The 25,785-nt window shown below is 35.6% G+C and overlaps 1 protein-coding gene across 3 annotated transcripts in view; it reads right to left on the reverse strand.

Annotated features, from left to right (window-relative positions):
* Positions 1-1,517: 1,517 nt before the first annotated feature.
* Positions 1,518-25,785, reverse strand: part of RSPO3 (R-spondin 3) — an 85,600-nt gene continuing 61,332 nt past the window's right edge. The window contains exons 5-6 of one of the 3 annotated variants that reach the window (XM_059941263.1): positions 15,711-15,810; positions 11,844-11,939 (exon numbers count right to left, since the gene is read on the reverse strand). In XM_059941263.1, coding sequence (XP_059797246.1) covers positions 11,903-11,939; positions 15,711-15,810 — 137 coding nt within the window. In that variant the 3' untranslated portion in view covers positions 11,844-11,902. Of the gene's footprint in view, positions 1,595-10,695; positions 11,940-15,710; positions 15,811-25,785 lie in introns of those variants that run through there. The other 2 variants (XM_059941264.1, XM_059941261.1) reach the window with 2 other exon arrangements.

Here is a 25,785-nt window from a genome sequence, read left to right on the forward strand (position 1 = left end):
ATAAAATAGATAGCCAGTAAGGACCTACTGTATAGCACAGGGAACTCTACTCAATATTTTGTAATAACCTATAAAGGAAAAGAATCTGAAAAATAATAGATATATATATATGTATAACTGAATCACTTTGCTGTACCCTTGAAACTAACACAACATTGTAAATCAAGTATACTTCAATAAAAAAATAAAATAAAATAAAGAATATTTAGAAATACATTGCTGATATCTACAAAACAAAAATATCTTATTACTAAACAATGCTAACCATCATCTGACAAAGTAGGGTTGTCACAAACCTTGTTTGTCAAAAACGCAATATCTGTGAAGTGCAGTGAAGCACAGTGCAATAGAACATGCCTGTATATATAAGAACTTCTGTTTCGAGTGATTTGGAAATTCTAAATATTTTAAACAAAGCACATATAAGATCTTACGATAACAGCAACAGCTTACTGAGTACCCACTATGTGCCTGGCAAGTCATATACTTTTTTAAAACTTTATTTTAATTAATTTATTTATTTTGCAAGCCATATACTTTGTTTCCTTTAATCCTCACAACAACTCTGTATAGTCTGGAATAATATAGTCATTTTATACAAGAGGATAATGAGAATGAAAGAACTTAAATTATTATTTTTCCAGGATTGCACAGTTAGTCTGTGATGGAGGGATTTAAAGGCAACTCTTCCACTCTCCAAAGACTGTGCCCTTTCCACTAACTTTCACTCAACAAGGTAACCCCAGACTTATTTCCTAGTGTTCGCCAATGATTCCATCCAACCCTTCGTCTTGGTTTTTTCTTCTGAAGCACATTTGGATTGTTTCTTGATGCCGACAAATGGGCGTCTATTGATCGGGAGAGAAACAGGAGCCAGGAGTCACTGAAGAGGGCAGTCAAGGGGCAGTGGAGGTAGAGAGATGGAAAAATGGCCAGCACTGTGCCCCCCATGTTTGCACTTCCTCTTCCCTTCTGTGGAGCTATGGGATATTTGTTTTTGCTTAAATATGTTTTACTTTGTGACGTTTAAAAACTTGTAGAATGAAAAGCAAATGCTCTTTTTGAAACTTGCAATATGAATACCTTTTTATTTTTGTTTGCTGAAGTTTTGTTTGTTGAAAGAGAGGAAATGGTTAATCATCAAAGCCGAGGAAGAGTCTTTTAAATTTATTACAACTTGTAGCCTGGGTAACTTTGACTTACTGCCAACATTTACAGTTCCTGATAGAAGAGACTGGAATTTAAAACATCCTTTATGCAGCCTGCCTAAAACTGGCATTTTGGTTAATCAGAAAAAGAAAGAAAAAAAAAAGTAATGAAATGTCTGATGACTTATCGCCCAGTGCTCTCCAGCGAGTCCATCTAACTATCCATCTTGGCTGTTTCTTCTGAAGTGCATTTGGAGTGTTTCGTGATGCAGTCAAATGGGGTCTTTTTTTTTTTTTTTAGATAGGAAAACTGAGTTCCCCACTTTGCTGGTATAGTTTAGGCCATATGTGAAAAATAGAATATGTGACATCAGGAGCAGACTGTTAGCAGATGAGATGATACCTCAGGCCATATCTCAGCAATATCCTCTGCCAAACTCTAGTCCCTATGGAAAGAGAAACGAGTGCACTTTTAAAAAACACTTATGTGAGATTAAACATCCTTACATATTTATTTGACTAATGAGAAATATTTATTATCCCACTAGTAATGAACAGGTTTGTTTCATTATTTTAAAAAAAACAAGATTTATGAACTAGGAAGAAGAAATAACTGAGGGTATATAAGTTTGGAATAATTAAGCTGATTATTATTATTCACTATAAATTAGGCATGAAGATTTTTTTTTTTTGGAGGTCTTAACAATTTACTTACAAAATTACAGAAGTTTCTAATGTTTTTTTTCTTTGGCATTGGACATACAATGCCTATGTCACCTACAAAAATTTTATGAGAGCTTTACACAAAATAAGCAAAGTGACTCTGGGGCAAGTATCCACACAACAATCCTTAAATTCAGTAGGAGAGACTCAAGCATTCCTTGCAATTATCTTGCATATGAAGAGTGTCTGACCAGTTGCTGTCTTTATAAACATTAACTGAATGGAATCACTACCCACAAGTTGGATGCGTATGAGAAGCAGACGGAACATGGTCTTTTTGCTTGTCATTGCAAGGAGAAATAATTTAATGTAATAATAACTATTGTATTCTTTTACGATGGAAATGTTGCATCTTCCTAGTACATTACATTGGAGATTTTAGTTTCACAAGCCAAAAGGGGGTATTTTTCTTGTCTACCAGCACCAATAATAATTAGAGCTAAATACAAACCATTTTCATATCTAAATGAAGTGGCTTAGTAACTGAACACTTAGTTTCAAATAGTAGAAAACAAGAGAGCTAAAATATTGCTAAGATTAGCTCAAAGACATAATTACAGACAGTATTACATTATTTGGGATTTTAAAGTAAAATTAGTACATCTTTGGTTTGTGTTTGGTTAATAATGGAAAGCATGTCCTAAATTAAAAAAAATGAAGCCCAGGGCTTCCCTGCTGGCTCAGTGGTTGAGAATCTGCCTGCTAATGCAGGGGACACAGGTTCGAGCCCTGGTCTGGGAAGATCCCACATGCCGCGAAGCAACTAGGCCCGTGAGCCACAACTACTGAGCCTGCCCATCTGGAGCCTGTGCTCCGCAATGGGAGAGGCCGTGACAGTGAGAGGCCCGCGCACCGCGATGAAGAGTGGCCCCCGCTTGCCACAACTAGAGAAAGCCCTCGCACAGAAATGAAGACCCAACACAGCCAAAAATAAATAAATAAACAAAACAAAACAAAAAAATGAAGCCCATACTTTAGTAATAGAACTAAGAAAAGTTAGCACTCTCTCTCACCCCATCCCCTCCAAAGCTTTGCCTCCAGATGTTATTTGGTATTTATTTTGCAAAGTTTATTTTTACAGTCCAAGCCGTTTGTGTTTTAAAGATACACTGGTCAGTTTATTTATAGAGACAGCTTCTTGAAGTAAAGACAATTGACGTGGGTGTGGGTTAAAGCTACCCAGCACTAGAAAGAATGGGGGCGTCTGGTAACCTCCAGTATGTTCTCTCTCCTTCTTCTCATGTTCTTTCATTATGGGGACTCTGGAATTTTCTTTTCCTTTTTTTCTTTCTTTTCCTTATTTTTTTCCAGTCCTGTAAGGTTTTACATGATTCATCCTGGGAGGAAAAGATGAGCTTCTGGACCAGTTATCCCACACAGGAAATGAAAGAAACACAAGGCAGAAGGGGTGACTGGGACTTTGAGCATTTGCTTACAAATCTGGCTCCTGTCCAGGTTGAAACTGGAATAGCTGGAGATTTTCCCAAGGCACCCAGGATGGAGAGCAGTTCCTCGCGTTTGGATAGCATCACTGGTGCTTCTCAAACCAGGCTTAGGACCAGGGAGGTGTGGAGGAGGGTGGGCAGTGGGTGGTTATGACTGCAGTCGGGCTGGATCAAGGTTGTGGAGGCTTCCTGTGCTGAACGATGCTGTCATTCCTTTCCTTCATGTGTTACAAAGTAAAACAATATTAAACTGTAAAACAGGGGTGAGAAATTTCAACAAAGTTCTCATTTTTCTCATTGTGACTACTTCACTGCCACTTCGGTAATATTGAATAACATTTTTCCTTCAAAAATTGTTTTGTAATATAAAACAGCAATTTTTTTTCAAAGATTGCTTTTCTTTACCTCTGCTTTGCGAATCCCTTAGACTTTCTATTGGGAAATCTAGCACTGAGTTTGTGGGAGTACAGGTTGGAGGCCGTGCACAGAAGAAGCTGGGAATATGGTATCCAATGAAGGCTGGGGAAGCACTGAGGACAGTTATGGATTAGGGCTGGTGGGGTGTCTTTAGAACCATAATGCAGCACTTCGTAGTAAAACTGAAGTTTCATCTTGCAAATTAGAATGTACAGGGGATTCCACTTTTAATTATTTTCTTCTACTTTAGCATTATTTTTCTTTCCAAGCTTTAAGAAGTGATTTGGGAATGAATTTGTCTTCTCAATTCACTTTTAACTTAATATTTGAGTTTTGTATAGTGTTTTAAGTGACACTAGGAAAAGCAAGGCAATATGCTACTTTTCTCTGAGGGTCCAAAATAATCTTACACCTACCTACTTCTCCATTTGAAATGCTACTCAAAGCTGTATTTTATTTTTTTCAATCTTTTGAAGCACTGCTTGGATAGTGCGTAGTTTTGCTAGCTAGTTCGGTAGTTCAGTCTTATTTTCATAGATAAAGACTTTTCCTTCAAACTGGTAATTAAATCACTTTCTTTGCAAAGTTAGACTTCTGTATTTTCAAATTTTCTTTTTTTTTTTTTGTATCAAAACATAAAGTTATATAACTACAAAAGCAATAATATGTTTTCTTATTGCTTTTACAGGCTGGAAAACATTAATATTTACTATAGATGCCAGGGATTGTAGAGCAATTAATACAAAATAATACAAGGCTTTAACCTCTACCTGGAGACCTGACAGAAAAGTTTAAGAGAATATGTAACCTGTACACATGGAAATACTAAATCGAATTGGGTAGCTTTAATGGCCCCTCAAAGCACTGTTGCTAATTAGCAATACAATAAGAATGGTGGAATCTATCATTTGATTATTTATTCATTTAAATGATACCTAATTAGTGGATGGTGCTATGGTCTGAATGTGTCCCCCTCCAAATTCACATCTTGAAATCCTAATGCCTGTTGTAATGGTATTAGGAGATAGGGTTATTAGGTCATGTGGGTGGAGCCCTCATGATTGGGATCAGTGCCCTTGTAAAAGAGGCTCCAGAGAGATCTCTAACTTGTTCCACCATGTGAGGACCCAACAAGAAGTTTCCATCTATTAACCAGAAAGCGGGCCCTCACTAAACACGAAATCTGTCAGTGCCTTCATCTTGAACTTCTAGCCTCCAGAACTGTTATCTGTAAGCTGCTATTTTGTTATAGCAGTCCAAATGGACTAAGACAGACAGGAAATACATCTACTGACTAGTTTTATATTACTCTCCCATAGTGACTATATTAAACCTGAAACAATTGATGCTTTTCTACAGTAATTTTTCTTTAAACTTATTAATTTTTAATTATTCTTTGTTAATTTAGTCTTAATTTATTTATTATCTAATTGACTGGTTGTTAAGGGGAGGGCGGGGTGGAAAGGGTAGAGGCAAGGAAATTGATACTGGCCCTGAATTTCAAGTTGCTTTGGCCTGCAGGAATGGCTGTGACCAAACAATCTATTTTGATGATTGTGGAAAGAATAATTTTCATAATAAATTTGAAAAATCTGGAGACCTGGAGCAGCACATTCTAATGATCTCTTCCTTTCTATAAATTGTAGCATTTTGCATTTGATTGGATCATATGGATACAAATTAAGCTCTATTCTCTAGACCCTTCCTTTCACATGTTGCATATTAAGCTATGCTTTAAATATTCCACAGTCAACAAGCAGAAATATTGGTTTACAACAATAATTCATTTTCCCCCCTCCCACCCTAAAAACTTCAACATTTCAAAGGAGACTAAGATGGCAATCAAGAAAGCTAGGACTCATTTGCATGAAAATGACCGACTTTCCTAAACTGACTCTGCTTGTCTATGACTTTTTGGATTCATAAATGATTCTCACTGCTGGTTTGGATAAACTACAATCTATTTTCCTGTAGTATTTGGTGTGTTCCTAAAATGAGTCATAACCGTTTCTTAATGGTTATGGGGAAAAGATCAGTAGGGGCAAGCTTAGTGATAAATAGGATCTGCTTCTAAATAGTTACCACATGAGGAAAATCCCTTGGATGTTAAATACCAAGTGTTCTTATTTTTGTTTTTCTGTGTTCTTTGTTTTGATTTTATTAAACTACTTCTTTAAGAAGTGTAAAATAATGTCTTTCCTTAGTTTTATATTGAGTAGAGGAACTTACTAAATTATTTCTCCTCCAACTTATTCTGAGATTAATTTTTTAAATCAAGTCATTAAATCATCACTGCTTAATGATTTAAAAATCATTTTTTCCTTCTCAAGGTAGCCAACCAAAAAAACATAACCAAGCAAAGTACAGGACCAAAGCAAGGAAAGAGGCTACTGGCTAGGATGATTGGTATTGCCATCATGGAGACCCCAGTACCCATGCCCCAAGGCTAGGAATGTGGCTTTTTTTGTTTGTTTGTTTAACATTCTGGGGGAGAGGGGTGAGGCAGTACATGGTTGTCACTGAGTAGCTAAGGGTCCCCATTCTTTTGGGATCATAAGTTTTCTTTTATTTTCTTTCTTTCAAACCTTGAGACTGTCATGGCCAGACGGTCGACTGATCTGTTAAAGAACTTTCTACCTCTTGGGAGGTTGGGACTCGCCAAGAGCGTGCGTGGTTGGTCCGGGGACAGAGAGCACACATGGTAGCATCAACTGACTCAAAAATGTCTCTGGTATAAAATCAAGATTTAGTGGTAGCTTATGTTATTGTATTTGGCTACCACAAAATTTACAAAGTGAATTGGTGTCTCCTGCCCCACCTTTGATGTAGCTCCACTGACAGCAGCTACAGAAAAATAAGCCAGAAGGAAAAACTGCATGCTGAATTCTCAAATATGGGGTCAACTCAGGAATTTGTGCTTTTATTAATCCCTTCCTGGGAGTGATATGGATAATTTCCTCTAAGAATAAACTCTCCAGTGGGATCAACAGTGTGAGGAATGGAGAAAGAAAAGGCAATGTGTTGCTTTAGTTAGTGACTAGCTAGCAACAATAGTGGTGTATATATTTATTGTGCTTTATAATTTCAAAGCATTTATAAATGTACTGTATTATTTCAGATTTTATTATAAAAGTAGGTGCCTCTGTAACATTTTTAATGGGTTGTTGAGTTGGTTGAAAAAAACTCTCTCGCTTAAAATCTATTCGTAATGGAAATTTGATAGGGATAACTAAAATAGTAACTGGTATTAATAGTATAAAAGCTAGCATACCAGTTAAACCTCAATTAGCCAGAAATCTTTTGTAATTAAAGTTATTATTCACCTTTCCTTAAAAACTTTTCTAATATGTATTTACTAATTTTCTATTTTTATAAGTAAAACTTAATCTTTAGTAGATGATTCAATATCTTGGATTGTCTCAACATCATTTTGAACAGTACTTTTCATTGCGTCAATGCAGATATAAAAGTGTAAGATATTTTCTCAAACTGTTTATATATCAGATTATTTTATGGTCATGCAATTCTGTCTTCTGAAATTATCATGTTGCCAATTTTCCAGCTAATGGAATATTCTTATTAGTTGAGGTTCTCTTACAACTGTATTTTAAGGACTATGAATAAAGTTGTGTTTACTGTTTTTTTGCCTCCCCCTTTCCTTTCCTCCATCCATTTCTTCTTTCTTTCCTTCATTTTTTAAAACCTGTTTATATGATGGACATGCTACATTTGAGAGACAGGATGGGCAAGAAAAGGTGTGTGACAATTAAAATATTGATACTGAATGTCTGATGTAGCTGGGAGAAAGTGAGGCATTATCTGAATAAGTTGTTTTGGCAATTCCAATAGTGAAAAAGACCTGTTTATGTTTCTTCCTGTATTATTTTAACTCTGCACAAGGACTCAGGGAAAAGATGATAGAGCTGGCCAATATTCTGCTTACAATGAAAGAGAACTGAATTGTGAGTCATTCCGCAGTCATGAAGAGCTATAGCAATCCAGGACTTTCCCAAGGAGCCACACTTGCTGTTCCCTTTTTGTCTGAATGTTGGTCTTTTACTGATGGAACATAATTATCACTTCTCCTTTTCCCATCAACTCTCCTATTAGCTAGCCTACAGGCCCTCTGACAGACACACACACTCTCACACTCACACTCACACATGTAGTCACATTTGAGTTCAGATTCAGAGTTGAGTCTTACCCTGGGTTAAGGCCTCTGTGATTTGACTTCTCAGCCTCTTCTTTATGAGGTACTAGCTCAGGTCACAAGAAAATACTCTCATAATGTGTTCATGGACATTTTTGGAGCTAAGAATAAATAGGATTTTAAGAGCTATGAGGTACGGGAAGGAGCAGGGGCAGAGCTGGAGTGACTTCCAGGCTTACTGGTTGCTGGTTCTGTGACTTTGGGTGCTTCGCTGGGCCTCAGTTTCCTCACATTAAAAACAAAGATATCAGTAACCTGTTCAGAGGGCTTTAGGGATAATTACATGATGTAACTTAGTCAAAGGGTAAGTGGCTAGCACAAAGGAGGTACAATTTTTAGGTTTTGTTTCTTTTTCTAATAACTCTAGAAGTAGGAATATAATAAAAAATGTTAATACTACTAAGTTAGTGAGATGAAATGTCACTATTTGCAACAGGAAAAGTCTCAGTTGATCCGGCCACCAGCTTTATGTAATCTTACTCTTTCAGTGGAGGGTGAATTTATACTGGCTTCCAGACCAACTCCGTGTTACAAGAAGTAACAAATCAGCCTTAGAAAGAGGCCTTGTCCCCGACTAATTTGCCCAGAAATAGTTTCAGTCTGACTGAGATAGAGTCTAGTCAGTTCTTCTATTAAAATATATTTATGAGAAAGACATAGTATCTTTATGTCCATTTATAAAAAATGCATACTTTAAAGAATAGGTGATTTCTTAATTTTAAGAAGATCCAAGACAAAACTGGTATTTACATTTTGGTTCCTATTATTCATTTCATTTCCATGATTCTCACATATATACTTATTCCTTGAAATTATTACATGTGTGAACCTATATGGATAATATCATATATTAATCAAGATAAAATTGATTTATGTGTGTGGCTTGTGGAATTATTTTTATTGATATTTATTTATATATAGAATAATTATTATATTGAGTAGTGAACCTTCTAATTCTCATCTAAGTGTCTATACATTCCCACTTTTTGGAAAAGCAGGGTTGGGGAACCCAAAGGACACTGTCACTAATGAAGAGTTATTAGGGATATCACCCTGAACTAACAGAAAGGTCACATGCTTCCCTGCCAATGATGATCTCTAGTCTACCTCTTTCATGCTGCACATAAGTAATGGGGACCCAGAGCAGTTAAGTAACTTGGCAGTGGTTAACACCTTTGACTGGATAGAAGAGAGACCTCCTCTCTATTATAATCTGGAGACTAGAACAGGAGTGTAGATCAGACATAGATTTCCGTTGCTGCACTCCCTCGATTTTCTTTGTATCAAGAATTTACCAGCCATCTGTTACCATTAACAGTTTACCAGATCTTAGAGACAGAATCAGAGCAGAAAGTTAATGCCTTCTGTGACTAGTGCAGGAATTTTACCAGAAGTTAAACAGGAGATTTTGCTCAAAGTTGAGTAGGCTGCTAGTTTGAAGACGATAATGATTCCATGTGCCTAAAGATCTATTACGTGTGGATTGAGAATTGCAGTTAAAATTGATGTTATCTTTGTCCTCACTTATATTTCCCCAACGTGTGACCATTAATGCTAGTTTTCATTTCTTTTTCCTTTGTAATATTTCTACTTGTAATTACATGCTGCATCAAGGATTTAGATTATCTGCCATCGTCTGGGGGACCACAGGGTAAAAGTCTTGAGTCAAAACACCTGGGAAGACATGATAGTCATTTGCCACGATTGTTGTGTCCTGGTTTATTTAAGCTTTTTCCCAGGACTGCATATGCAGGCATAGACCTTCCCAGTAATTGCTTGTTGAAAGAATGAAGACAATGATAAACATAGAAAATACACAAAAATAATTTGGCCACGTATGCTTGACTATAAAAGATTGAGGACAAAGATGGTGATAGAGACCACCCCTAAGTTCTAGAAGATGGGAATATACTTCCACCTAATATAGCTCAGTAGGAAAAGATTTGTTTCTCCTTAGTGACATAAATTATACGTGAAGATAGAATTATTTTTATACATTGGGAATATATCTAGTTAGCTGAAACACATCTCATGTGGACAAGAAAAGAAAACACCAGAGTAAGAAACAGGAACACATCATTCAAAAATTTTATATCTTGGAAGAGGAAAAGAGAATTAAGCCAAATAGTCCATATGAACAGTACAGTTGGTGGAGAAAGAATGACCAGAAATAAGCAGCCAGAAGACAGATTCATTGCCAGCTCTTCAGAAAGCAGTGATCTTTAGAGGGTTAGGAAGCCTGGTGGACAGGCTAGTTGTGTGCCCTTCCACGACAACAGGAAGGTTATGGTGGGTCATGAGATTCTGTGGCACATGCCTCCTTTTGCCCTGGGCTGGCTGTGTCCTCTTTGAAATACTGGTGAGGCCTCCAGCTAGGGTGACTTCAATCCCCAGAAGAGATCCACAGACTTAGAAAATATGGAGAAGAAAAGGCCAAATGTTCAAGATGCAGGAGGAGCCGACACACAAGAAAAGACGCTAACTTTGAAGCAATGAAGGGGGAGTAGTGAAATCATTTAGGGAGGCCCCTGCACCTATAACTAGAATTTTTTGATCAAAATAAGAAAAAAATTGAATAAATATCTTCCAATACCTTGTAAGTAAATCTCCAATGGCTCAGATAAAAGTGGATTCCAAAAGCAAACACTGAGAAATGTAATATGTTCTGAATTACATAGGATACAGAATCCTCCTCCCTAATTCAGGAGTCTCTAAGAGTACCAATTTTCTAATAAAACAAAATGAACAAAGCTTTAAAAACTATCAACAAATATATTTATTGTGGTGGCTTTCCCCCCATTAGATACACTTTGTTAGGAAGTAGTATCCCTTTTAGTTCCAGGTGGACCATTAAGCAGGTAATAAGATTGTTCCCCACCCCCACCCCCCCTCCGTTGAGAGAGAAAGAAAACACATGACTTTGCAAACATGTTATATTTTCCTTGCTCTAGTTTTCGTTTTCTATGAAATCAGAATTTTCTTCTAATAAGTATGATTTGTTTTTGGAAGTAACTTACAGGTACATGTTTACAGACTTACATAACCCAAGGGGTAGCAGAGGCTGAACCACACGATGCTGACATAGACTGGAGACCTGTTCCAGGTAATCACAACCCTTCACGATTTTGGAAAGCCCAAAAGTCATCTCCAACTCTATGGTTTCTTCCACATTTTGCCAATCCCATACAGTATATTTAATTCTGTAAATATGTGCACTCTCATGCTTCTTGCAGAAGGACAAATGAGGGCAAGAGAATCAAGCTTAAAACAGTTGTTTCTGTGGTGATAATTTCTATGATTCCAAATGCCAGGCCCTAATATCTGAGCACTCTCTAGATTTCCTGCACAAAACAACACTGTCCTTTGAAAGATGTTTCTCTCCTCTGATCTCCTGTTTCTTTTGAAGGGATACCACATCTTTGAATTTGCAGAACTATCGTTTGCTTCTTTAAACAATAGCTCGAAAAAATACTTTTATAGGGAAAAGATGTTGCTTCTCCAGATGTCATCATTATGTTGTTACATCTTATAGCCTATTGACGATTATGTACAAAATTTCTTGTCTCTTAAAAATGCACAGAAGCACGTAAGATAACCATTCAAAAACATCCCTTCTTTGAACTTTCAGCTCTTTGTTGTTAACTATGCTGGTCTGAAGAATATAGCAACTATCTGGAATGTTGTTTAGACTGAGCAGTAACTGACACGTTGTCCATTTGTGGTCCTAATGGCTAGAGCACCTGTCCTGGGCATCTGGTGGAGATAGCAGCATCACGAGTTTACAACAATCTCATGGGACTCTCTAGTGTACAGTGCTGACTGATACCGATTTCTGTTGTTTATCTTGGACCTTTCGCTTCTTCTGCTGCTGTTTGTTTTTGTTTTCTCGTTGCTCTGGAGTTTCTCTGCTGGGCTCCAGACCTTTGTTATCAGGTATTGCATCCTTACTTTCTTCTTTATTAAGTTTTTTTCTTTTTCTCTCCCTTCCTTTTTTTCCTGAAATGAAAGCATACACCTTTAAAAAAAAACATTCAATCATGTTCTATTTGGTTATTATAAGTTTTTAAAAACTAGTTGAATTTCTCTTAGGTTGCATACCATGCCCACAGATACCAAATATCTACTATTTAAATCATTCATTCAACTAGTCTTTATTAAGGCTGTGCTATATTTCAAGCAATGTAAACATGAAACACATACAACATATAATGAAGCAATTAATATATGATAGTTCTGAATTCCAGAGGGTTCTATTGCTGTAAGTTTGATATGAATATTATTTTACATGATAGCTATTTATGGATATTTAATAGAAATTTTTGAATAGATTTCTTGCCATCTAAGAAATTTATTAATGTCTATACGTTATCTGGCTCCTACATAAGGCACTATTTTTTTTTCAAAATTGTCCAAGTAGCAGTTACATACTTGCAATATGCTGATATATCTGTATGCCATCTACTAGAACAGAATTAATTTGCATAACAAATATGCAAATAAAGGTTCATGAGGAATACCAGGATAATTATATTTTAATGCAAGTATTTATATGTTGAAAGTAATTTCCATCACAAATTCTCTACATGCAGGGGTAGCTGTGTCTATAACTTATCGATAACCCTATGGTATTAGCTACGAGGGCAGGGACTTTGTGTCTCTATCAACCAAATGAGTAGATATTTATTGGAATATACTGGATTCCATGGAGGACCTTGACCTTGAACTGGGTTTGAAGCACAGATTTATTCAGATTCACACTCTGAGGCATTTTAAAAAGTGGAATCAACACGACTTTAAAGGTTTTGATGCAGGAAAGCATATTGCAAGAAAGATTGGAGCCAGGGTGAAGAAATGGATTTTATTCTATTGGCCTTGGGGAACTGTTAACAGTTTTAGGAGAGAGTAATTTGATCCAAATGCATGAGTCTGGCACCAAATTAGATGAATCGTTTTTTTAAATTTCAAATTAGTGAATTAACTAGATATTTTATTATCATGTTAACATTTTACATATACAACCTACAGTGTAAAATAATTTCAAGGGCATGGTTTTAGTAACCTCCATTCATACACATATCCCAGTGAAAAATTACTGATTCAAATCAATATAGTAAATGAAAACTAGGAACAAACTACTCCTTGGTGTGGGAGAAATTCTGATTGGGTGTATCCCTACACACTGAGCCATGTAAAATCTGAAATTAGTTTTGGTCTACAAAAAGTCACTTTGGACAAAAGTATTTTGGAGAAATTACTTGCATGACAGAACCAAAATATTTTCACATCCTGAAATAGGCTGCAAATATTGAATTCAGTGGTTTGGCTTTCCTTTTCTTGAGCTCTGGTTATGGAATTCTAGGAACCAACATTAATACTGCATTCGTAAACTCGGCCAACACAGTCTCCTCGGATTTTATGCCACAGCTAGCTTTGCCTGAGACTGTATTTACAAAACCTTCCAGTTACTTTATGAAAACTTGCCTTGTTGGGCTCAACATAACACACCTCCAAATTTTGGACTCTAAAAGGACAGTTAACAAAAATGAGAACTCAGACCACGTAAAATAAATATCAGTCAAATTATTTTGGATATGTAGAGATGAGCAAAAAATATTAGAGTTGACTGTATGTCTAGGGTTGACTAGTTGTATATTGATTCACCAATTCCATTTTTCTTTTCACTTAAAAGAATATTGCTGGATTGATAAGATTTCTAAAGAAGAAATTCAGGGTGTTTTTTTTTTTTTATGCTGGCTTTACACATTTGAAGAGCTGACATAAACTTAGTAACTAAATAGAGAAAACTGAAGAGTTAATTTACTTTCTTGAATATGTACCATAATTTAATTTTCACAAATCTGCATGAACTGAAAGAGAGCAATGCTGGTTTTTATGGTATATGCTTGATTTTCTGAAGGACATGGCTGCAAAGGTTAGATTACATAATATTTCCATTCTGAAGAGCATTTTGGAGGTGTTCAAGTTCAGCTCTAAAAATATTGTCAGTGAAAATCATTCCAAAGTTCCATAAAAACTACTGACCCCAAACAAAATGTTATTTTTATGGAAATCATCCAAAAGTTCAGTGTTTAACATTGTTCTCTTGATGATGGTCCAACATCTTACAGCTGTGATCCCAACCATAAAGTTTTGGATATGTAAAAAATATATTGCTTCTTTCTTGGTCAGAGATTGATTTATATATTTTCTAGCTACATGTGACAACGTACTCAAACTTATAGTGCATTTCTGCTTATTAGCAAACTGATATGATTATTTCTTAATATGGGCAGAAACATTCTTGGAAGTAGCTTGAAACCCAGTATCATAGTTTTATTATCCAAGGAATAACTATTTAGTCTGGGCGGTGAGTGAAAGGGGAGGTTCTACTAAAGTAACAGGAAACTAGCACATTGTACATTGTTGTTGCCCAACAGAGGGCTATTGCACAATAGAAAAATGGGATTATTACTTTTTACAGGCCATGTGTTAGTGGTTGGAAATGCTAACTACCCTTTTGCGTAAGTAATATATTTTCCTCTTGTCCAAGAAATAGAAATGCAGAAGAGTGACTCTAGTCCATTAAAAAATCACATGCAATTTGGGAAATTTGGTAAGGTTTTCATTAAAGAGGATTTCTCTTTCTATTCTGGTGACTTTTCATTAATGTGGTCAATAGTTATTTTTATACTTTTTTGGGTAATTATGCAAACTAAGCATTCCAGTTATCACAATCTTACATATATATGTTTGTGTTTTGTCATTCATTGATTATGTGTGTGCACGCACACACGCGCACCAGAATTGTGTTGTAGAGTGTTCCAATGATTAAAAGAATGTTCATCTTCCCTCTATGTTCCACCCTCATGGGCGGACTTTGCATAGAAACCATCAAAAAGAAATTGCTATTAGCAATCAAGTACAATCTGAGCCTTTGCATAGAACTGTAATGTTTAAGAACACTGTCTTAAGATGTAGAGAACAAACATATGGACACCAAGGGGGGAAAGCGGGGGGCAGGGGTGGTGGTGGTGGGATGAATTGGGAGATTGGGATTGACATATATACACTAATATGTATCAAATAGATAACTAATAAGAACCTGCTGTATAAGAAAAAATAAAATTAAATTAAAAAAAAAAGAACACTGTCATTAGAGTCAAAAAAAACATGGTATTCAAATTCTAGGTCTGTCACCAGTTATTTGTGTGACTTTTGGCAAGTTGTTGATATCTCTCGGGATTAATTGCCTGATATTTAAAATGTGGATAATCATTACTACTTGCTAAACTTTTTAAGGATTGCGTGAGATGCTTGTAAAGCACTTAGCATAGTGCACGGCACACATTAACCATGGGAGAAATGAAAGCAAATGTTATTAACTCATTACACAAACACAAATTAAACCTCTATCCCATGCCAAAGACTGGGCTAAAACCTGGGGATACAAGTGAGATATAGAGACAGACACAATAAATATAGTCACACACTAATGCAAAAATAGAAGCATGCACAAGATCTACAGGTTGCAGAGCAAGAAAAGCATTGAACTCTGCCAATGGAGATTGAAAAAGACTCCCCAGATGGGGTGATGTTTGAGCTGAGCTTTAAAGAATTAGTGAGAGTTTGCCAGACTGAAGAGGGAAAAAGGGCACGGTAGGCAGAGAAAAATATGTCAATGGCATGAAGGCATGCAAGGACATGGTGAATCTGGGGAACTGAAGTAGACTTCCTTGGTTTGATCAGAGTTTATATATAGTATATTACCCAGAGAAGCTGGAACAATAGACAGGACTTGATTGCCATTTTGGGAGTTTGTCCTGAGGACCAGTGGTACTGAAAACTGGAGAAGGGCGAGTATCAGAATCTGAGAGCAAAGCAGAGTTTGGGTGTTTCTGTGACCAGTTTAACATGTGACCTTATTTTCTATTTCAGAAATACTTCTATAAGTAATAAGAACCCATGAAGTGAGTACTGGTGATGACTGGTGTTTATTTTTGAGTCTTAACTTTTAAAAGAGTAGCTAAAGTCTATGTGAAGACCATATAGCCGCGTATTATTTAAGATTTTGTTGCAAGTCAGTGTCACATAATTGAGTAGGTGATTGACATTTTTGAGATTCTGAAGTTATTTTCTATTAATACAATAGTATATAGCCATTTATGTAAACACCTCCTAGGGCCTTCTGCAGACCAGGTTTCCAAGCGCAGATGACTCTGAAAAATACAGATTCCTAGTGCCACTCCTGGTGATTACGATTCGGTAGTTTTCATGATGGGCCCAGGAACCTACAGTTAAAAACATGTTCACCCCCAGTTTATTCTTATGCGCAGCTTCATTTAAGAACCATAGCTGTAGATCAACAGAAGATCCAATTTCCTTAAACATATACTCTCAAAAAGTTTATTTCATATCACATGGCTTATCATTTCTTTTCTTATATTTTTTCCCATGGATGTCAAATATGTTTTTTGACTTACTGTAGCTACTAATTTTTAAGTCAAGTTTTCTGATTAGGTACATTTGGAATAGACACCTAGATACAAAACAAAAATTAGTTGCAGATAGTCTTTTTAAAATATATCAAGGAAATATGAACTGAAAAGAATAAACATATTAAAAAGAACAAAGAGAGAAGGAAATGATCCTGAATTATGTCTCCTAAATTACATATAACATATTTTAAGTTCCAAGTAAAAATAAAAACCACAGAAAATGCTCAATCACCCTTTTAAATATAATGCGGTTATAAATAAAAGTTGTTCTCCTTAGAATCACAAATATAATTTATTTATTGAGAATTATTCAAATTATGAATATCAGTTCACAGTTTTCCAGATGTTTAGAAATATCTGTGTCCAAGTCTTTATAAAAACTGCTTCTTGGTGAATTTCTTGCAAGATACCACTAAGGGGAGCTATTGAGCTTAAGTAGCTCCACTTCCAAGCCTTTCAAAAAGCTGAGAATGTATCCTACACTTTGAGGACTAAATATCACTGAATCTATGATTCAAACTAATTAAATAAATATCCCATCAAAAGTACAAAAGTTATTGCTAGGTATTTTCTCTTTATTGGGTGTGGAAGGAAATTCAACTGGAAAGCCAAGGCTTTATACCTTCAAAAGAACATAAGTGGTGTGAAAATGGGGTTAATCTGATGATTTGGGGATCTAGAGTTGGACCTGAAATTTATGTATAGAGGATGAAAATTCCAACTTTTTTTCCTTTTTGTTAAGAGATCACTGAAGAAATTTCCCAAAGGAGGGGAAATTGCTACAGTATAACTTCTTCAGCAAATATGATTTATCATGTAAATACATAATTTAAGGGTCTTTGAACTGTGGGCACAGGACAGGACAGCTTGACCCAGTGGTGAAGAACAGAGCTGAAAGTCAGCAAGGCCAAATTCCTTCTCAGCTATATTATTACCAAATAGAACTGACTTGAGAAATTCATTAAAACCTTTTGTTTTGTTTTTGTTTTCATAAAATAGAAACACTTATTTCTTTGCTATTATTTTAACTCAGGAATTTATTTCAAATACAGTGAAAATATGAAAGAATGGTAGATTAAAAAAAAAAATAGGCAGACAATTTCTCCAAATGGAGATTTAAGCTACCTGATTTATCTACTCTGTACAGTTGATCCTTAAACAACACAGGTTTGAACTGTGAAGATCCACTTATACATGGATATTTTTCAACAGTAATATTACAGTACTATAGCTTCTGGTTGGTTAAATCCCCAGATGCAGAGGAACCATGGACATGGAGGGCGACAATAAATTATACTTGGATTAACCCTCTGAAGTTGTTTAAGGGTCAACCGTAGTTTAATACACGAATTAGTTCAATTGTATTTCCATTTAACTTCCAAGATGCTTCTGAGTAACTATTCACAGAAAAATAATCTGATGTATCATTACATGCTCTGCTAAGTGCTGTAATTTGGGAAGTTACCTTGAGCCCATTTTTGCAAAGATATTAAGATTGAAGTAACATTTTGCCACCAATTGAAAATGGTTAATGTAAGAGACGTTAATCTATTTGAGTCATTCTTTTGGGGATTCTGAAACAAGTCTGTCCTGAGTGAAAGGCACTGAGTGTAAATTTTTGGACGTGAAAGAAGATCAACCCAAACTTCTTGCCATGGCGCCCAGGGTGCTTGTCCTGTGACCTGGCCCCTGCTTATGTAGTCAGCAACCTTGAAGCCCTCATCCTTCTCTTCCTAGTCACCTCCGCACTTCACCTGCCACAGCCCACAGCATTTACAGATCCCATATGTTTGATTCATTTCCCTAGAATGCATTCTCTAGTATCCCTTGCTCTAACTCAGACTTAAGTACTCACGTATCACCCCTTCAGGGAAATCTTCCTCACCCTTCTAACTTTTTCTTAGGCTGGATTATTTATGTTTCTCCTCTCTTTTCTCCTTAAACTCCCAATTAGTTAATCCTGTTGCAATAATCAAGGAGAAGATGACTTGGGCTGTCTCTTTTTAAAAATAGTAAGAGCAATGACAGATAACTAAAAATTAATGAACACTTCCATGTGCCAGGCATACTTCTAAGAGCAAGCACTGTGTCTGTAAGCTCTATTATAACCTCCATGGGAAGATGAGGAAAACGAGGGCTCTTAACCACCGTGCTCCTCTGCCTCCGCAATTGTGTCTCAGTAGAGCACAATGTGACACGACATCCTTGTATTCTTGTTTTATTTCACACTTAAACTACTGAATACAAAAAAACAAAAAAAGAAAAGACAGTGTGCGGGTGTGGACTAACATGGGAAAACATAGAGGTTTTGTAAAAATTAGAACATACTTACTTGACCTCTTGAAACTTCAGTTTCCTGAGCTGCCAGCTGCTTCTCAGAACCTAAGAGCACTTTGCAGTAGATGTTTTGTGTCTTCACCATCCAGTTACCTCATGCTCTACCCTCTTCTGTTTTATTGCTACAAGTCTGTTCAGTTTTCATTATTTCCACTCGTCTCCCAATCATGTAGAGGTAGGATATTGTATACATATATATATATCTTATCATTCATATCTAACTTAGAAACTTTATTTGACTTTTAAAACTACCACTATTACATTTTTGAAATTCTAATAAAATTATCAGAGATTTTTATATTTTGTTACATTTAATATCAGGAAAAGAGAAAGAAAAACTGTATGAATTTAAATTTCACAATCCCACTGAGGCTTGAAGGCAGTCTCATTATAAATAATTTCATTTTATGGCAGATATCATAAACACCAATAATAACAACTTTTCAGAATCTGTATTTCCATAATATGCTTCAGCGTAATGAACTTGCTTTTGCCAAATCAAACACTTTCCTTATGAATTGATTGTTGCCGATAGGCCTTTACAGATTTTTTTCCCCTGTGTTGCTTAAATAGTTTCATTACTCACTGAAGATTCAGGATCTGAAATTTTGAATTCTTGGCTCCACGTCCTAATAGAACTTTCCATGTGCCTTTCCCCCAAACGTAACTCCAGTCCATCTTCATGCTTCTGCTGCCCAGAATGCTACCTGGACATCTTGCGCTCAGAAGGGACATTACCTAGAGTGCCAAGGGAACTGTGAAAGATACTGGCTACTGCATACTATGATGCCTTCCTGTTGTAAGTCGTCAGTATTAAAGGAACAGTTAAAAGTGCAAGGAGAAAAAAGAAACCCAAAATGTTTTACTGTTTGCAATATTTATAATTTACTCATTATAAAAGTAAAGGGTATCCTGTATTTTATTTTATAATATTTAAAAAATGTAACAGTGCATTACAATTTACATTACATAACTATTTTAAGCTTAGTATTCTTTTATGTGGGCTAATTTCTCTTGAATCAACTACCTTTTATTTGAAAGTTCATTTGAAATTAGTAAGTTCAGTGTTGTTTTTTTTTTCAGTGCAAAATTTCTTAACTTGACTTTGAAATTCTACCCAGCATATTAGGTTAGATTACAAAATTCTTGGAAACTAAATCACATACAATTTACATGTTGAAAATTTCCTGATCTAAGCATGTTTGCATAGTGTGTTTTGAAGCAGATCTTGGGTCTTATACAATTTCATCTATTGGATAAGCAAGTAAACTTTTTCTGATTTTCATTTGCTGTCAAAGAATGTGTTGGTAAATTTCACCTATTAAATCAGTCAAATTTTGTTCATTACTTTTGCCATGAAATTCATGACTAGCTTGTGAAATGACTATTACTGCTCTCTTTACAACGAATGACTTTGCATATGATATTTTTATTGTTTCACATACTGTTTATGAATTTATGAGGATATGTGTATATTGCTTATCTTCAGAAATTTAGACAGTGATATGGCTGGCACCGCTATTTCAAAAACCGTTGAAACCTGCCTAGTAGCATTGTCGAGTGTCCTCCCAAAATTTTCAGTAGAGACCAGTCTTCTCGAAGTATTAATGAGTATCTCGGAAATTAATTGATGTGTTTATCTTTGTTGTAACACTCATTCTCTACCTTGTCTCCCTCCTCACTGCCCACCCTCAACTCATGTTGACTGCTGCTATAGGCTACCATCTTATATATCAAGGTAGAGAATATGTATGAGTCTATGGAATGTTTACGTCAAAATTTTTTTCATATCATCCTTTAAAAAATCTATTGCAGCAATTTAAATATAAAAAAAACCACCCAGTTTTTTTCTAGGAACAGCCTCTTTGAAAATTCCTATCATATGCATATTGCCAGACTCAAAGTATGTAAGATAGTTTATTATGGATAGGACTTCCTACAAAATTATTTTAAAAGCAGAATACACAATTGTCAGACCATCTTTTGAGTGATTCCTTTAAGAAATATGGACAATGATTTCTTTAATACTTCATTATAATTAATGTTTAAAAAACATTTCATATTTTTGTGATAAATTATTTTTCCTAATTTTGTGTCAATTAAATTTTTTTTTTCTTTTGGCCGAGCTGCGCGGCATGTGGGATCTTAGTTCCCTGACCAGGGATCGAACCTGGGCTCCCTGCACTGGAAGTGCAGAGTCTTAACTACTGGACCACCAGGGAAGTCCTCAATTTAAATTTTAAATGTAACAACTTTATTTAATATATCACTAGTCAACAATAAGTTGAAAGTACTGCCTGAAGTGTAGACTGCTTTGAAAATCTGAGTCTTAAAATGTTTTTCTTGGTGAATTTTTCTTGGTGAATTTTCATTTTCTTGCTCTAAATCTTTCTGAGTTGACAACCATCCTACCTCAGCCCCACTAACACATGCTAAAGTAACACAATAAAGAATGCCTAAATTTGTTGACTTACCCAATACATTTACCTTAGAGAACCAAAAACCTCAGTTATATCAATATTTGATTCTGAAAATAAACAATTGATATTTTAAAACTGTTTTTCATCCTCACATATTCCTCTCATGAGAGAACACAATGGCAGTGCGTTTTCATGTAGAGCTTAGTCAAAATAACACTGGTATTTGAATTTTCCCATTTTTCTTCAGTTAGGTGTGTAGGTTCACAGTTCAGTCTTTCATACTTGAATACAGGTTCTGGAATCTGTTTATGGTAAATATCCACCAAACGCTTTTTTTTTTTTTTTTTTTAAAGAGAATCACTAAGCCAAGAGAACTGTCTTCATCTTTCATGAAATATAGCTTTCCAATTAACAGGAAAGTCCTTCATTTCAAAAGTCTGAACAGAATGCTACTTGAAAATTCATTCCAGCTGGTTAAATTGAAGAACTGAAAGAATTCCAAAGAAAGAATATTCTCTTGGCATTTATCATTTGACTTTCATTTGGATAAATTTCCATTTGCTCCAAGAACTTGTCTCAGAATTTTGTTCTTCTGAGACAAAAAAAAGAAGTGTTGATAGGCATGTTTGACTGTGCTGTACTTCCTCCCTTACCCAAATTGTGTACTCGGTTGTATTGACAGGAGTAGATGGCCTCATACTTGCTGACACATTGGCAGTGATTGATTATACAAGAAATGTTGATATTATTCTAGTCACTTTTATCATTTTATGCACTAGTTGACTGTGCTGTCTAATTCTCATTCTACCACATCCCACTCTTTCTTTCCTTTGAAGCTTTTTACTGCTTGATGGAGGAAAAATGTAACTCTAATCTGGAATTACATCACAGGGGGAAAAACAACTACCAAGTGTTTTATCTAGTGTGTGCTACTCCATATTTTTAGTAAAGATGTCACACTCTTTTATAGTTATAATTTAGTATTTTCAGCAACTTATTGATTACTTATGTAAAGCTAATTTTTTTTATGCAACTTCAGTACATTCGCAGATGTTTTCACTATTAATACTAGTTTCAGTAATACTAGTTTTAGTATTTTCTTTCTTTTTTTGTTACAGGTTCTATCTCAAACTATTGACTCCTTAACTAGCTTAGAAAATATAGCGTACCCCATAGAGCCTCTACTATATTAAAATTTGCAAGAAATAGATTTTCTTCATTAATGTAAATAAGATAATAAGGGGTGTATTTCACCTGTAGCAGGTAACACAAGCTGTTTTAAGTACTTTTTTTCCTCACTCTGTTCGTGTGAATATCTGTTCTTAATTAGAAATACTTTTCACATGCATTTCCATAAGCAACAAGGTAGCTCCTTGTAATTATTTCATCAGCAGTGGTTACATATACTTGAATGGAATACAAATGATGTAATTTCTTTAAAAGTTTTTGGCAGTTGAGCGTTCACTAATCTAGAAATATCGACCCTATAATTGAGATTAGTAATATTTTACCATATCTCATTTTACAGTTTTTCACTGTGCTTCCTTTTTCATTGTATTGATGCACGTTAGGGTGGGGGAGGAGTTGGGAGAGTAGACACATGTGCAACAAATGTGTGTGTATGTTTGTGTATATATATAAATATATATGCACATATTTATTTATAGGTCCCTTCCCACCACAGATGGAAAAGTTCTGTTTTTCTGGTGGATTTAAAAATATTAATTCAAAGACAGAAAGTCTGTTTTCCAATTTAATTTTCAGTAAGTTTGAAAGGAGATTTAGCCAATTACAAGAGTTCTTCAGAAACCCGAACCTTTAAAATTAAGAGACTCTGCTAGGTTATGTGATTTTTACCTTTTTCTTATAAAACATATTTTCCATATGTTAAATTAAATTTAACTTAAATTAAGTTGCACCCTTTCTTTTTTTCTTTGCAAACTTTCAAAATGTTGTGGTAAAAATAGAATGTGGTGCTCTAATAAGCATCTGATTAATGCAGAAGAGTTTAAAGAATTATGTTCATTCTTCGGATACTCAAACTTTTACATGTGGACTTCCCCTCCTAACATTGACGTTATCATGAGAAGTCCAATTTCCTTCTTCTTTCTTTGCTACTAATTAGTTCATTTCCTTCCATTGTTTTGATTGGGTCCCTAAGTGTATATTTTATGTATTATCTACATATATTATCTACTGAATTTTGATCTATATTTCCAGGCCCTTTTGTAATATGTCATGATGATATTGAATTATGCTTCTACTTTTTGTAAAATAGGAAGAACAATGTAGTAATAACTGTAAATATGATGGACTTATTTTTGTAGAAACTCAACCTTAATTTTGTTTCCCTATAAAAATATTTAGAAAGAAAATACAATTCACAGGATGGGTTATTTCAGGTGGGGTGGATAACGTTGGGGCTTCCAGCAGTGGGTTCCTGATTCATTTGCATAATTCTGTGCACAGAGAACCTGGAGGCATAGGAGACCTCCATACCTGGTACACAGGTAAGCATTGCTACCATTGCTCCAAAGAATGTGGCAGCTTTGCCTTTCTCTTTGGCATGAGCCTGTACACGGTAGTGACTCAATAAATATTGGTTGAAAAAATTAAATGAAAAGATGAATAATGCTCTTTTTTCTTGATTTAATGCTTGTCATTCTATTTGAGGGAGAGATGGGGAAGGACGGACATAGAGAGAGATGCTTTTGGTGTTATTATCACATATGCAAGCATGCTGTGATTACCCAGTATTCTGAACAACTTGTCTTAATGAATGACATTTATTATTATGGAGTCCTCTGCCAGTTAGCCATTTCCATACAGTATTGGTTTCAAGTGACTACAATCCACTCCAGAGAGCTACATCATGGTTGCAGGGAAATAATTTTAACTTGTCATGCTCTAGAAGATCATCTTTGGGACCAAACCAATGATGAATAACTAGAGTATCCCTAAGGCTGTTTCAGGTAGAGAACTTAGAAGTCTAGGTTGCAACAGAGAGGTTACAGAGGATCCTCCTCTCTTCTATTGTGAGAAGGAACTTAAATTCTAGAACAGTTTTAGGGATTTGAAGGCTCTAAGGTTTCCCTGAGGCTGGGAATGTGGACAAACTCTCAGCCCAAAACTGGGAAAGAGTGGCCTAAGAAAATTTTTCTGAGACTGGAGAATAAGAGGTGGTCAGGGAGAGGGACAGAGTGGGGAAATGGAGGAGGAGAGGAAGGGACTTGGATGATGAAAAGTTGAAAGATGACAAAATAGCTTTTTTCTTCCTTAAATTATCGTCTATAGCAGGCACAAATGATGCTTTATTTGGTGGACTAGGGAATGTTGTCTTCTTTTAAAATAATGAAATTTGACCCTGGCTCATCTTGGCCCAATCTTAGGGCTTTTGAAGTGGTACTGCACAGTCTCAGAAGCTTGATTTCCCCTTGGGTTTTGACTGACTGTGGCTTTTGTTGTAATCCATTGAATTTTGCATTCGGTGGAATTCCACTAAAGTGAAGGGCCCTTGGGTAATATGATGAAACTGTCAATTTAAGAGGGTATAGCAAGGGCAGCAAATGGCACGTGTAATGCAATTAACGAGAGAAAGTCTAGGAAAGACTTAAGCAAATGAGCTGAAAATGAAAGAAACTGTAATAGTTTCTGAAGGAATGAAATCTGTCTTACACCATCTCCACAAAAATGAATCCTTATTGTTTAATTGAGTAGTTGAGAATCAAATAAGATGCTCTTGGAAATAAAAAGGCCAAATGAAATAGAAAAAAAAATGTTTTAAAGGAATAAATAGTTTTTAATATCCCATGTTTTGGTTTTTTACCTTCTGAGCAAAGTGCACAATCTTCCTGTGTCCCTGAAGACCATATGAAGGTAGAAAGGGGAATATATGTCCAATGATTGATATAAACCCTTCCCTTATCTCCAGGGAACTTTTAGGAAAAAGGGTAGTAGTCAGGAGGTGATTAAAAATGCTGAGGAGTAAAAATATTTAAGGATGGCAGGAGTAAGATTGGCAGATTTATGTCTCTGCTGTGCTGGGGGTTGAGGGGATGGGAAGAGGAATCCTTTCTTCTCTATTACACATTAGCCACCCTTAATCAAGTACATTTTTGGGCCCTGTAAACTCTATTGGTACTTTTTAGCTGCACAGGCCTTGAGGAGTGAAGCACAAAAGGCTGTCTCCTGGGCAACCTTCCCTGAGTATGAACAGGTCTAGGTGTGGGGGATGAATCTGTCCTAACAGAAAACAATACCCATGATTTCTAAAAATCAGCAAATATTTCAGACATCACTGAATGCCCTAATAGATGATTTTTGCTACTGCTCACAACACATAATAAGCAGTTGTATTCTTTATGTATGTTAATATATTTAACATTTTTGATTCATACATGGATTAATATATTAGCATATTTTGCTGTACTAGTTGTTAAATGTTTTGAAAATCGCTCCTTGCCTATATACATCCTTTAAGATACATTTCAAAGGCTACTTTCTCCATGAAGCCTTCCCAGTTATTCTCCAGCAGGTGAGTAGGGATGCAGTAAAGTATAGCTTCTATGACCTTGGACTTTGAAGTTAGAA

Source organism: Balaenoptera ricei, chromosome 12 (genome assembly GCF_028023285.1).
Source record: "Balaenoptera ricei isolate mBalRic1 chromosome 12, mBalRic1.hap2, whole genome shotgun sequence".
NCBI lineage: Eukaryota > Metazoa > Chordata > Mammalia > Artiodactyla > Balaenopteridae > Balaenoptera > Balaenoptera ricei.